General features: G+C 40.3%; 1 protein-coding gene across 16 annotated transcripts in view; it reads right to left on the reverse strand.

The window, feature by feature from the left end:
• Positions 1–15,044, reverse strand: part of LOC102698598 (nesprin-1) — a 223,230-nt gene that overhangs the window by 111,898 nt on the left and 96,288 nt on the right. For 15 of the 16 annotated variants that reach the window (XM_015347237.2, XM_015347318.2, XM_069178700.1 and 12 more), the window contains 16 exons: positions 14,182–14,294; positions 13,454–13,659; positions 12,471–12,626; positions 11,668–11,959; positions 11,062–11,234; positions 9,220–9,529; positions 8,523–8,687; positions 7,403–7,759; positions 6,557–6,693; positions 5,682–5,859; positions 4,803–4,985; positions 4,202–4,345; positions 3,256–3,411; positions 1,866–2,030; positions 1,363–1,535; positions 347–500 (listed from right to left, as the gene is read on the reverse strand). In XM_015347237.2, the coding sequence (XP_015202723.2) occupies positions 347–500; positions 1,363–1,535; positions 1,866–2,030; positions 3,256–3,411; positions 4,202–4,345; positions 4,803–4,985; positions 5,682–5,859; positions 6,557–6,693; positions 7,403–7,759; positions 8,523–8,687; positions 9,220–9,529; positions 11,062–11,234; positions 11,668–11,959; positions 12,471–12,626; positions 13,454–13,659; positions 14,182–14,294 (3,062 nt within the window). The remainder of the gene's footprint in view (positions 1–346; positions 501–1,362; positions 1,536–1,865; positions 2,031–3,255; positions 3,412–4,201; positions 4,346–4,802; positions 4,986–5,681; positions 5,860–6,556; positions 6,694–7,402; positions 7,760–8,522; positions 8,688–9,219; positions 9,530–11,061; positions 11,235–11,667; positions 11,960–12,470; positions 12,627–13,453; positions 13,660–14,181; positions 14,295–15,044) is intronic. The other variant, XM_015347300.2, reaches the window with a different exon arrangement.

The following is a 15,044-nucleotide window of genomic DNA, read 5'->3' on the forward strand; positions in this document are numbered from 1 at the left end:
TCACACACACACACACTATGAAAAACAAACAGAAAATGAAAGCAGGCTAAGTTTAGCTTAGTCTTAAAAGATGCCCAATGATGCTAGAAGACTTCATTTTGAAACTGTGAGCTGCACAAGTAAATAGAAATTAATTTGAAATAACCTGTGCAATTTACATGATCAAAATAACATAAGTTGTTTTTAATAAATTGCCTAATTGTGTGACAGTGACAGAAATGACATGACCAGTTGTAAGCAGGAGGTCATAAGTCAGACGATTGGTTTAAAAATGAAGAGCAGCAGATTGGACTGCGACATTATAAACAACTCCCTGGAAGGAAAACAGAAGGAAAACAGCAGGCACCTTGGCCTTGCCCAGATTGGCTGTCTTGTCCCTCATCTCAGAATACTGCTTGTCAGCGCTGCCCAGGCCCTCCTCCACACGCTCCATCCAACTGACAAACTGCCGCACGTCGTCCTGGTAACTCGTCCACTGGGACAGGGCTCCTTCCAGCTGGCTGAAGTCACAAACAGGCTCGTTACCTCTGAAACGTATCTGTGCATTGTAAGATTTTCCTACTAAAAAGTTCTACACCTTTGCACCATCACAAAGCTCTGAAAAACACGTCATTACTATCGTTCAGGACAAACTGCTAATCTAGACTTACTGTATGGCTTTGTGGTGATTATTAAATATACAGTGCAAATGTCTTTTATTCAAAGTGACATGTCAAATATCTAAATAAAAGCTAATTTAAAGACTCTTCACCATTATACATACTGTATGCTTTTGCAACATCTGATAAAGGTTATAAGGCCTAAAATCTATTAGAAACTACAGTACACTTAGTGTATCTTTTAATATCTGTACTGTATATTACAGGGCAATTTGTACTATATACCACAATGTTTGGGATTTTTCAAGGTAGCGGCTTTATCCACAGAACCTCATTGTGAAAACTGTATAAAAATTTAGTGCCCATTCAGGAGGCTCCATTATCCCTTCAGACAACAGAATGAACAAGATTAAGCAGCTGTGCCCCACATTCTTTTGAACATGACCACTGTGTTGGGTACAAACGGTGGTCACATTGAGCGAATGTATTGTGTGTACTGTTGTTGTCTGTTGAATTGTGTTCAGCTTGTCCCATTTGTACAGTACGTATAGTGATTTTTTTGACCACTTCACAGAGGAAGTTCCACAATAAAACATACACAAGCTTCAGTCTATAATCTTGTGGCAATTTAGGACTAACAAAACAACTTGTTTTTTTTTTCCCCCTGATTTGGTTGTTCTGCCAGATCACCTCTTAACAAATAAGAATGAAATAAAAAAATGAACAGGGAGCAAAGGAATAGGAAGAGGTAGCAAATGACCACCTCTTGCACTGAATGGAAGCTGAGAGAAGGGAGTCCCAGGAGTCCTTCAGATCCTGGATCTGCTTCCGGACGACTGGAACCCCTTCTGGAGAGGTGTTCCTCTGCACTGACTCCCCTCTGGTGATCAGCATCTTCAGCTGGATCTCCTTCTCCTGGCGAGCAGCCAGCAGTGCCTGCCAACATCAAACACCCCAAACGTTCAGCAGAATAACAGCGTTTTTTGGTAATTAAGCATACGCATCGCTCATTTGCATACTGCAAGTCTGACCTCTGGATGGTAATTTGTAAAGCCCTAAAAACAAATTGAGAAACAAAACACTACTTTACTAGAACAAGAAGGGCAGATTTTTTTACAAACCAAAATATTTGAAGTTTATGAAGACATGAAAGCAATCCTTCCACTTGAATTTGCACATTGCAGCTACCTACGGAATCTACGTCCCTTTAGGGATTCAGTTACACTCTTAGGTCTAAAGAGTGCCTTTTTGTAGACCCCTCCCTACCTCCAGTTTGACCATCCTGCTGTCCAAAACGTTTTTGTCTGCAGTAGGGGTGCAGTACATTTGCAGCATTTCATTGACATCTGCCACCCAGTTCTGCAGCTCTTTCAGCCCCTGAGAGAAGAGCTGGTGCTCGGTGACAATCCTGTCAATTCGGGAGACCTTCTCCTACAAAATAACAGGACAGCATTTTTTAAACCCAGGGTATTGCTGTGTTCAATGTGCAGTCCTCATTTGGTTGAAACAGTGTCCCTGGCATCATAAAAAAGTATAATATCTAGCCATTAAATAACAAGAGCTATCCCTTTGCTAGTATGCACTTAATATAATATGAAGGTAATTACACTTGAAGAGTTAGTAACATTATTAGGACTACATTAAAAATGCATTCATTTGCATTCATTTAAATGTACTGGACTCTCAAAGCCAAAAAGCGAAGCTCTGCTCTTGACATGGAACCACTCACCTTTTCATTTACTTCCTGTCATCTTTTAGCAGTTCCATTACAATGCTTACATGCTAATAAGGTTCTTTAGTCAATTAAAAAAAACAGAATTAATAATAACCAACATGTTTTGTTAAATATCTGTTATACTTAATTTGAAAAACTAGCTTTTAAAATGGCTTTTAAGCTTTTAAAATGTACAGGAATTATATAATTCCTACTATATAGTAGTTAGGGTATGTTTTTAAATAGATCACTAATAATCATTCCCGCCCCTGAAAGTCCACGATGCTTCCTGGTTTTCATTCCATCTTATTTTTCTATTTCTATTTTTTACTATTTGAGCCAATGGATCATTTCATTAATTTGTATTACCACAATTTCAAAGTCTTTACTCATTAAGGGTTACACATTACCAATAAAACAAACCTAGAGGACTGTGGCCTTCCAAAATGAGTGACTATCACGAAGAAACTGAGATAGATGGTCAGTGAAGTTGGTAAATCTAAGCACTTCTGCTTTAACACACTTTACAGCCAGGATATGAAAAAAAAAAAGATATTTTTATTTAATTCAACCTCTTTTACCCCAAGCCATGCAGAGTTTCCCCTGTGGTGAATTTGTGGAGTTCAATGGACTACATTCCAAATTAAATTATTAAACTAAACTAATGAAACTTACAGCCATACTTGTGTCATTCTAGTGTCATGTGAGCTCGATCGAGAGAAGGTCAGAATTAGACACCTTGGGCAGCTATATGGACGAGGCTGCTGTACAGTACAGTTAAATTCAATGTAAGAATCTGATGGTCACTGGGGAAGCCAAAAAAAAAAAAAAGAACTGCAAGGATGTCACATTACAGACCACATTTTTACACATGCACGCCTTCACAAATCACCATAACCTCATGATAAAGACCAAACGTACAGTAAGGCAGGCAAGTATTACCTTGGTCAAGTTGCTTAAAGCTAGATACTGTGCTGACAACTGAGAGACTCGGTGCATAAAGCTTTTGCCGGTGGCTTGTCCTTCCCACAGCAGCTGTGCCTTTTCTTTCAGCCTGTTCAGCTGAAATTCCTGAGAGGCTATTTCCTCAAGGACGGACTGTAAAGCACAAGCAGGTTATCACAGAAGCATGCCACACACTGCAACAAGCCAATTAACATTCATTAATCTGACAGGTGCTGGCATCTCCAGAGTTTACATGCCGACAGCACCGTGCCTCAGAAGGAAAACTGTTAATACTGTTAACGCAAAGCAAAGCTTTCAAGCAAGGTGCTGCAGGTGAGGGAGCAGAAACATGGCAGAAAGGCTTTGATAATGTCCCTGTTTTCAGTACAAAAGAACAAAAGAAACAGCCATCTCATGGTCTAGTACAGGCGCGTGAAGAGGCATTTAATTTAATGTGACTGTTATGAAGGTGGTTTAATAATCCTGCTCTCACATTTCATAACCTACTGGTATCTATGCCCATACTGCTTGAAAATACGAGTTATTCCTAACCCTAAGGTGTCCTTACGTTTTATATTTACATAAAATAATTTTACAGAGTCCATGGACTCTATTTCTGCTGATTGGAGCTTTTCAGAAAAGGCTGCTATTTCTGAGAGACTGCTTAAAAAAATGCCTACACACGAAACTGAATAGCTCACTTTACAGGATTTCCTTCTGCCTTACCCCTCTGCTATTTATCTGTGGATGTGTGATGTGAGAACAATAGTGGATACAGTAAATTCTTTCATTAATATTTTGCTGCAGAAGACTGCTGTCAACTGGCAAACAGAAAGCTGTTGATAAAGCTTGCGGTTCTTGGAGCTAATGGCTGCGGTGTTAGATTGATGGGGTAAGCCGAGTTCCCCCAGCGAGCTTCGGGAGGAAAGGGGCAGCACAGTACCTGCAGCTTGTGGAGCTCCTGCTTCTTGGTGGGCAGGTCGTGTAGACGGGTGCTGCTCTCCTGCACTGCAGTTTCAGTGCCATTCAGCCACTGCTGGAGAGGCTCTGCACTGGCCTCAAAATCTTTCATCTGCGACTGAAGACTCTGGAATGAACAACACAGCTGGGTGGACACTCACGGCTTCCCGCCCTTTCTCAGTAATTCACAAAACAGGCTTTATTCCTATTTCATATCAGTAAATGAAACAGAAAGTGTCTCTGTTGCTATTTTTTAGATCATTTACATTGTTTTCATTCTCAGTAGGACTGTTATTGAAAATAAGAATCAGTCGTTTTGGAAGATTTCATAGATGTGTGTAACTGTACATATTTACTTGATGATACTGATACACCTTTCTAAAATTTAATTATCTGGCTTTTTCATGGCATTTCAAGCAATTATTTCTATGTGCAATGTTTTTATATTATACAAGCTTTAATTTTATACATGACTCTCTACATTACTTAAAATTTGCATTGATATGAAGTGTGACCTGCAATGCAGTTTAGTTGGATGAAGAGAGTTGAAAGAATGCACGTTTTGGAAACACCTAGTTGCAGACCTGCAATGCAGTCTCTCTCTGGTGCAGATTTGACATCAGGGTCTTCCAGTCATCCCTGGCACTGGTCACTTTGGCTTGAATGGTGTCTACTTTATCTTTGGTTACAATCCTGCTCAGTAGCTCTCCATTGATTATAACAGCATTTAGCTTGGATTGGCCATGCTCTCTGTCATTCAAGAATTCCTGGTGGTGACAGAACACATTATCATACAACTATTGTTAATATGTTTTTTACTCTGGCTACTTAAGAATTAATAGTGCACAGCACATACAAATTATATTCTGTATAAAGTTACCTATCAAGATTTGAATTGCTGTTAGCAGGGTAAATTACAGAATCTTTTTTATCTTCATAAGTTACATAGGAACATGCAAAAATCGATAATAGAGACACACTGCATCCTCCTTACAAACCTACTGAACTGTATGGATGATAAATTCTCTTACAGACTGGAAGAAAGAAACAATTTAACAAAAGAAAAATAATTCAAATATTGAACTCATTATATTAAATATGAGGACCTGGGAACAAAAGATTAGCTTACTGGTTCATGTTTTGCTATAAACACCATTTTTATACAAGACTGACTTTTATCAGAATGGCCAGTTCCAGAAAGATACTACACAAAGATTTATTTTAAAGAGTAAAATGTGCATGCATCAATTTGAAGTTATAGCCATGTGGCATATTAGACTTACTTCTTTAATTACATTGCAATAACACTCAGAAAAATGTATAAAGACCTACACAACACAGAAAGACTTTCTCTTGTACACTCACTGCTTGTATCACTGCAGAGGTATTACTAGTCACTGTCACAGAATAATTTTGTAAAAATAATGTTTATACATGTTGCTCTTCCATTGTATCTTGCTTACCTGTATCTTCAGCAAGCCTGTGGATGCCTCGTTAATATTCTGCGGGACGTCAAAGCACTTCGCAGTGTTGATTTTGGCATTGACCAGCCACTGCTGGAAGTCCCGAAAAGCAGTGCGGAATCTCTGGTCCAGCAGCTTCTCCTTGTTCTGACATTCCTTAGAGGCCTGGAGGCTGAGACTGAAAGAGAGGAAAAGCATCATAGAGTCGATGAGATAACGCATGTGCCATTTAGAACAGAAACGTCAAGAAACATTAAGTGTTCTGAAGACACATTATACAAATGATGTGTTGTATATGCTGTATGCTGTGAAATAACTAAAAGATAGCAGTTATCACGGTCAGATTGTGATATGTGAAAGAATGTGAAAGCAGGAATTTGAGAAAGTCCATAATATCCATTTAAACAGTGAAATCTAAACTTTATTCTAACTGTAACACATGCATGTTTATAAGTTATATGGATGCTGAATATGGATGTTGGTGTTAATAATAATAATAATGTGAATCAATTTGTTTCAATACATTTTGCTGTTTCTACACCAAACGTTGTCTGCTTGTGTTAATGGCATATGTTTAAAATTATACAATATTCTGCATAATTTTAACAGTAAGAGAGCACCAAGTTCAATAATTCTCAGTAATTCAGCAATTTGACAATGGAATGAAGAACGCTAAATCCATCATATCAACCTCACTTTCCTGCACTGCATGTTTACTTTTAGGTTATGTGCTGTATATTTCAAAACAGTGTTCTGTAAATAAAACATACAAGTCATAAAATTTGCATATGGGATTATTTGGATTATAAGAGTATAGTTGCAGTCAACATTTTTCATCGGGCCCTACTGTCTTCCGGATGAGAAAATTATCTTACCTGTTGTACACTTTAATCAATGCAGACACTTTCTCCGACTGTGAACTGAGGTCTCTAGAGAATCGACAGAGATCATTTAACTGAGTCTTCAGGCTGTCTGACATGGGCTCTGCTTTCATCAGACTGTCCAGTGTTTCCTATTAAAATAAACGACCACACACAGAGAATCAGGGTTTAAATGAAATGGGAGGACATGAAATGGGTTGAAACGCTACATAATTAACTGTTATGCTGAACATGTGCTTAATACAGCTCTTTTTAATGACACTGACAGCAACTTCTTTTCCTTAACAGCGGAATAAAAACCTATTTGAGCACAGAAATATTTTTGAATTTCATAAATGACTGCCAAGAAAAAAACTGGCTCTCAAATTTAGACTGAAGGAGAATGATTGCCATATAAAGGCCTTTCCTCTTCCCTTCTGATTCTCTCCACTGCTCCCTGTCACCATGCATACAGCTGTTCCCAGAGTCAGCTGCACAGGAGATTACGCTGCATAAACTACCCTGCGTATAAACAGCCCCGGATATACAGATGGAAATTAGATGAAGAGAGGGATGAAATCATAAAACCCTTTTTTAATGTTTAGGACTGCTGCACAATTACAACGACGTCGTCCATGAAAGTGTCCTGCATGTGCTTTGTTTTTAATTGAAAGTACAAGGTAATGGCGTAGGCACGTTCTCCTCAAGTAAACAACCGGTTGTTGGCAGCTTACAATTAGGGAAGAATGAAAGTGGTTTTGGCGTGGTTGCAGCGGGGTTTGTTTGTGGTGGTCCTTACCTTCTTCAGCTTAAATGCTGTAAATAAAACGACTGAAAGTTGGTGCCAGGGGCTGCGCCTACCTTAGCAATCTGCCACCCCTGTATCGCGTCCTCACTGCTGTTTTTCCCCTCCAGTTGGCTCAGTTTTTGGTTCCAGTCCTTGAGATGATTCCCAAACTCCTGCAAGTCCTGCTCCAGCTGGGCAGCCTGGGCAGCGAACTCCTGCTCGGAGCTGGCCATCTGACTCAGGGCGTTCTCCAGGTTTTCGCGGGTCTGCAGCGCGCTCCCCTCCCACTGCTCCCAGGCACAAAGCAGGGCCCCCTCCTCCCCGTCTATCAGCTCGCAGCCGCTGCCAGCTGTGTGCTCCCTCGCCGCTGCAGCCCGCTGCTGCGCTCGGCTCAGCCTCCCTCTGCCACTCGGCCTGGAATCAATCAGTTCCTGCAATGGAAAGTTGCTACGGTAACTAGCGCCATTGCAGCCTTAAACAAACGGGGTTCAGGGAGAGGGGATTTTTTTTTCTTCTTCTCCTCTCTGTGATGGGAAAAGGCCCTGGGCTGCGATCTGGGACTGTGCAAGCCAAATACGTGGAAATGGAAAGATGAGAAGGCTTATTGGGAACAGTAACTTTTTTTCAAAGTCTGTCAAAAAGTACACCACAAAGGCAAACAGCACGTCTTTATCAATAATGTTATACCTCTCTGCATATATTCCATATCATAATACAGTACATACCGCAAAATATTGGATGATAAAAAGAACACTGCAATTAGTATAATTACTATGTAGAGTAAAAAATCTTTACCACCTGACTGAATAAATTATATTGAAAATCCTTCATATTCAATATGAATTCACTTCTTTATTGAGAATTTAGTCCAAAATTAGATGTAGTTTTGTATGTTGGAGGAAAGTGTCCCATTTGTTCTAACTTCTCAAGTATTCTGTACAGGTACAGTCTACGAAAGCTGTGTCAAGAACTTCTTTTTCTGAAATAAGAGCCATAGGGTCTTGGAATCGTACAAACATTCAATCATCAAGAATGTCTTCTCATTCTGTTGAATGGACAGGAAACACTTCAAAAGAGAGCAAATCACCAGGAGGCCACTCAGATCTCACCATTGCAAAATGAAATGGAACTCCAGCACTGTATAGAAGCTCCTTGATAAAATGAACTGAGAGGGATACTTTTGTTTCTTCTTACCCGAACTCTGTTTAGTTTTTTCTGTAATGAAGCAAAATCCCCAGACATGTCTGACCAGCGCTGGAGCTCTTCCTTGGCTGAATGCAGCCAGTCAGAGAATTCTCTCACAGCTTCCATATAGAGCTCGTGCTCTTCAACAATTTCTTCCATGTTTTTCACTTTACCCTGTGTGGCAGAAGGGCGAAGCAAAACATGGTCAATGGGGCACTGTTAGAAAAAACAAACAAACATTCCTTTTGAAGAACACGGAGTGACAAAAAAAGAAAAGAAACAAGTAAATAAATCAATCATGATAAATATTAAATACAACAAATGTCTTTCTTCGGTTGTTTGATATGATCATTACTTTGTTTCTGGGAATAAAACAAAAAACATAGGTAGAAATAAAACATTTACAAGATTAGTACTTAGATAGACGTTTTACTGTTCACTGATGGATTACTGTTTAAGGTTCAGGAAGCAATATAGAAAAACTAGTTTTCCAAGGCTAAGCTTTTTATTAGCACCAAAAAAAAAAAAACAAGCTGTTAAAGAAACCAGCAAAAGGCTGCTCAAATCATACACAACTCTACAGAGACAGAAGTAAAAGCATCTAGTACTGTAGGCTAAAACAATGTTACAAATGTCACTGCAGTGGTAACATGCTAAGTTGTTGAGAAAATGATTTAAAAAGTATGAATTCAACACTGGGGATTACCCTGACGACTGCTGTGATGTCCCCAAACTGCGTCTTCAGCTCTGCCTGTGCTTCCTCCCTGAAGGAGGCATCGCCGGTTTTCTCGCACAGCTCCGCAGCCTTCTCAGCGAGGCGGCTCAGGGCAGCGGAGTGCTCCTCCACATCAGCCAGGATGGCGCGAAAGCGGTCCAGCTGGGCAGCTTTCTCCTTGAGCCCGGGCTGCGGCGGCAGGGGGACCCCCACCTCCTGCTCCACAGACTCCATCCACTGCTGCAGCTGGCTCTCACTCTCCAGGAAGCTGCTCCATTGAGCCACGGTCCACTCCAGGCGGCTGAGGGAGAGGGCGCGGGCGCAGGCACACGCACAAGCGCCGCGCCACACAAAGAGGAGTCAGCAGCAGGCGAGGAGCCGCGCCAGCGCCGGCATGACTAGAGTTATTCATCACCGGTTCTGTGAACCGGTGTTCTTCCAGCCTGCCAGAGAGATCTGAATTAAAACGCCCCTATTCCTCAGAGCTACAGCTCTCCCAATTAGAACACTGCACCTGTGCGTTCTGTTTACCTCCAGTCACAGGATGTTTAACACCTTCCGTGTCAAATTCTTCAACATGCTAACCTGCTGCGCTCGGTTTCTAACACTTCATTTTTCAAACACTATGATGATCAAAAAATGATGAGGCTGTTTTAAACACATTTCTCACCAAAGAAATACAATTTAGCCTCAGTTTTAAAAAAAAACCTTAAAACCTCAAGCCATGATTCTGCTGACCATCAAGGACACCTTCTTTCATTCAGTATTGCCTTGGAATACATTTTGTATCCAGAAAATGAGATAAGGAATATAATTCTCTGACATTTTTATTCAAACTTCCATAACTTGTCCAGGGTACATAGCTAAAATCTGAGTATTTATATGTTGTTTAATTTCAGATTTGTATGGCTAATAAAATATTCTATCAATTAAAAATTAAAGAATAAAAGATAGTCATGATAATGATTTGATTAATTAATTATATTTGGAAGTAAAGGTAATGTGTTTTCTGTATACCATCTGAATGACTTACACTTATCAACAATGCCACCTTCTGGCAAGTAATGCAACTGCTTAATGTACAGATCAAAAAGCAAATTAAGGCTTATACCCAATGTCAGTCCCTAGTTAATTCTAGGATGGATCTTTTGGCCTTTATTCTATTGTGAAGAATGGGACACATTCCCATTGTACATACAAAGTTGGATTTTATATGGCCTAAAATAGAATTATAATAATTCAGAAAAATATAACTGTCTTATACATTACAAAAACTGGAAGTCAAAATTCAGTTCATACAGAGACCAGGTTGAGCCCTGCAATGTGGAAAGTTCTGTGTTTGAGGCTACTGTACATTGTCGATGGTAACCCAGGCCCCACAAGGCATGGCACATTGGCTGAGTGCCTGCCAGGACTGGTTGGGCTTCAGATAGCCAGGGAATGAACAAATCCACCACATCAGTTATAGTGGCAAGCCCCAGGCCTGTGAACTGCCAGCATTGTCAGTGAGAATACACAAATCAACACTCCATTTCTTAATCAAGCCTGGCACTGACACTATGAGGCTTGGGCTGTGAAAAGCTCCTGACAGTGCATTGTTTGAAGGAAATTGTGCACAGCTCTCCTCCCTCCTGCAATTGTATGAGTGCTGTAACCATAAAGGGCGCAGTGAATAGCACAACTTTCTTAACTGGGAGGTATAAAAAACTAAATATAAAAAAACAAAGAAGATAACTATGACTGATCTTTCCACAGACTATTTCTTCAATATATAATGTTAACACATATATAAAGGGTTTTAAAGAGGTTAAAAAGGCAGGAGGAGCGCACTACCTGTGGCAGCTCATAGAGGTCATGATGACATTGGCCCATGCATCCTTCAGGCTCTGAAGCTGAGAGCGGATCACTTCCTGCCCTTCTTCATTGCTGCTCTTCATTGTCTGTTCCCCTTTCCCAATGGCCATGTTCAACTTCACCTCGCCTTCACCCTTCATCAGCAGGATTTCCTTCAAGGACAAGCAATACCTTCATTTTGAGGCAACAGCAAACCGTTTTCAAAAGTACACCCTGTGCTCAATGAACTGAAGGGAAAAAAATGCTTTACCTCAGCAAAATGGCTTAAGAGACAAAACTGATGTGTCAGACAGTGGTGCATGTTTCAACACGGACATGATGAGAGACACTTTCCACTAGGATTTTAAATTTCCTGTCACACAATTATTTAATTTTACTTAAATTTGCAGCAGAAGGTGGTTCTGTTACTGATGCATGTCATTTAATTTAAATGAACATGTATTGTGTAATATGATTTGCATTATTTATTTCTAGCAGCTAGTAATTTTTCATACCATACTGAACTTGGAGAACAATGTACATTTGTATTTGACAAAACACTTCATTTAATAGCCTCCAGGTTTCCTGTATTTAGTCTCTTCTTACCTGTACATGCAGGAGCCTCTTCTCCAGAGTGTCTTTACTGCCAATGGAGGTGTTAACAGCTGCCAGCCTGTCCTGTACCCCTCTGAGCCAGGTCCAGGTGTTCTGGAGGGTCTCTTCAAAGGCCAGGTGTTCCTGCAAAACTGCCTGGCAGCTGCGCAGCTGATCCTTTACTCCTTTCAGCAGGTTCTGGTAGTCTGTCTGCAGCTGGGTGGTGATGCGAACCTCCATTCCATCCCCACGGCCAGACTCACTCAGGCCCTGAGACTCCAGGCACAGCCTCTCAAAGGAGTCTCTGCACAGAAGACAATTAGGTGAGTAAAATCATGTTTTTCTCTCCTGCACTTTTGAATTCTAACTCTTCAGAGGAAGGAGGTGAGGAATTTTAGGCATCTGCTTTCATAAGTCTTCTTTCTACTACACCAGAGAATCTTTGGCCTCTCAAATATCACTATGGTGACAAAGAACACTCTGCATTAGCAGTCGCTGTCATTAAGATTAGATGTTAAAATAATGTCCTGTTTGTGGACATTCACAAAACCCTTCATAAGTAATGTACACCCTACTGAAATCACTTGTAACGTAATTATAATCAAACACCTTCAACTGCCCCATCTGTACCCCTCTATTACTCTTAAACATGTTACAAGGATGTCCTTGAAAATAAATAAGTTTTAACTTATTTATACCGTACTTCCAACATAAATCCAAGATAAACCACTCCCTGAATAAATGCCATTTTGTTTCAGTAAAGTGAACGATAAAAGACGGCAAAGGGATTCCCTGTATGTTCTCTGAACACAAACCTCTCTTTGAGCAACTTATTGTTAAATTCTTCCACCTTCTCCAGCTCGGCCTTCTTCTCAGGAATGTTTTGCTTCAGCTCTCCCAGCATCTTGGAGCTGAGACTCTCTTCCATCTTCTCCAGCCATGTGCTCAGCTTCTTCAGCCGGTTCTCGAATCTAAATCAAGAAAGACCCACCAATTCAATTCAAATCCGAATATACAATCAAACTTTCGCTGGTAATCTTTCTACAAAAAAGCCAAACAGCAGAAAATGAATGGTTTATAATGCTAATCTGATATGAAGCTTTAATCCACATCACATTTCCACACTAGTGATTCTAACAAGCACATCAGTGTCATACTGTACATGTATTTCAAAAGTGCTTTAGAATCAGTAAAATATGAAAAATGTCTAAAATGAACAAAATTTGCCATTACATCCTGTTCTTTGAGCTTTATGGTTTTAGGATTACTGAGCTATCCTGTTGAAATCATAGATTTGTCAGGTTCAATGAAGAATAAATTGCAAAATAAAGTTTTACGGGGCAGTACAGCCCAAAAACATGCTGGTAGGTAAACTAGCTACTGGGAAAATTGATCCTGGTGTGAGAGTGTGCCCTGCAACTGACTGGCAACACGTCCAGAGTGTTTTCCGCCTCTCACCCGTTGTTTGCTAAGATGCTGGATGCTGCACATTGGTGGTGGTGGTGGTGGAGGGGAGCCCCATTACCTCAATTTAAAGTGCTTTGAGTGGAGTGTCCAGAAAACCGCTATATAAGTGTAAGGAATTATTATTATTATTAATAATAATAATAACAATAATAATAATAATAAGATAGGCTCTTGCTGTCCCACTTCATGGAATTTGAAGAAGACATGGTTAGATGAAAAAAGTTTTACGTGTTGTAACAAAGGACCATGAAAGCAAGCCTGTGCACTTGAAGCTGTATCAACCTCCCCCTTGCACTGGTGGTTCAGAGAGTGTGTGCATAGCCTGCCTCACCCTGCGAGCTGAGCTGTGCTCTCCTCAAGCGCCTGCTGGTTCTGCCTGCACTGCTCCACAAAGCTGTCCCAGTCCTGCTGGCTGGAGGACAGCTGCTGCTGGACGTGTCCTGCGCTGGCTTTGGGCAAATGCAGCAGGAGCTTCTCCCCTTCCTCGCACACCAGGGTCAGCTTCGTCTCTCCTTCACCAACACGGCTCAGAGCGTCCTGCAGGACAGAGGAAAGACATCGGCAGTCATTTCTTTACAGGGGCCCTGTGACTGGAAAGGCACCAAGTGACAAGATGCAGACTGAATCACTGCCACCTCTGGCTACCTTAAATGAGGAAATACAAAAATCAGAAAGAGATAAAGCACAAGTAACACTATAAGAATCAAAACACCAGTTTACATAGAGTATCACTATCTATTATCCGCTCAGCTTTTTAAACTACAATATGTATCTTTTACTGTTATGTATGTTTTATCACTAAAATTAATTAAATCAAAAGGCAGAAAGAATGGGCAATGCACTGCAATATAAATCATATGATTAAATTGACTCAATCATTAACTTTATTCCACAAAGGTTTCTAATGGGGATTTTTGCTAGAGTAAAATAATCTCTGTGCTAATTTTCTATTCACTAGGCCTCCAAAGGATGTGATTAACATGGTGTTTTATTACAGCTGTGGTTTCTAGACGTGTGCTCTGATGCATAACAAGGTAATAATAATAATGTAGGTTTTACCTTTAGTTTCTGCAGCTTATTGTCCATTACATTCCTGTCCCCAGCTCTGTCAGAGCAGTCTTTAACACCTGCCTTCAGACTGGAAAGCCAACCGTGAAACTCCCGAACGAGATCTACGCAGAAGCAAGAGAGATTCAGAAGTGATGTTTAGTGCCACAGATCTCAACAGCTTGTCCTATAAAGCCACGGATTATCCAGTGGCTGGCTAGCAGACAGGCTGCAGTGCTTTACTCTGACAGCACAAATAAATAAGCACTCAGCAACATCTGCTGAAGTGTAGAATTTTGCATAAGGCCAAGCAGCAGCGAATGCATAACAAATATGTTATTGTATGCAGCAGCACCAAGTTTCACTTCTGAAGCTCCTCTGAATCTTGCGGTTTTATTCCTGAACACTTATCTTAAGAGTTTAATACATTGAGGAATCACAGTTTTTTCTAGTTAGGTAATCATTCATTTATAGGAATACAGGGATAGGGAGTGTTCTTGATATTTTTCATTGTCTTTGAATTTAATAAATTAGTAAAAACTGGCAATTGGTTCAGTGAGAGCTACAGATGCCTCAATTCTCAAGAACCAGTGCTTAAGACCTGCAATACAATTTCATTCTAGCAAAGCAAAACTGCTATAAGAAAATGAAAACAAATAAAACAAAACCCAGTTTATAAAGCATACTGAACTGTACACACTGGCTGGGGATTTGATTCTATACTTAATTGCCATGAAGCCAGTCTAGCAGCAAAATTGTGACTGGTAAGCAACCAGATTTTGATAACTACAGGAAATAGGAGGTAAGGATTTTGTAAGGAGTGAAGCTTTTGGTGAAACAGACTCAAAATAAGCATTACTACCCTTACAAAAGAG

This window comes from Lepisosteus oculatus, chromosome 2 (genome assembly GCF_040954835.1).
Source record: "Lepisosteus oculatus isolate fLepOcu1 chromosome 2, fLepOcu1.hap2, whole genome shotgun sequence".
NCBI classification, from domain to species: Eukaryota; Metazoa; Chordata; class Actinopteri; order Semionotiformes; family Lepisosteidae; genus Lepisosteus; species Lepisosteus oculatus.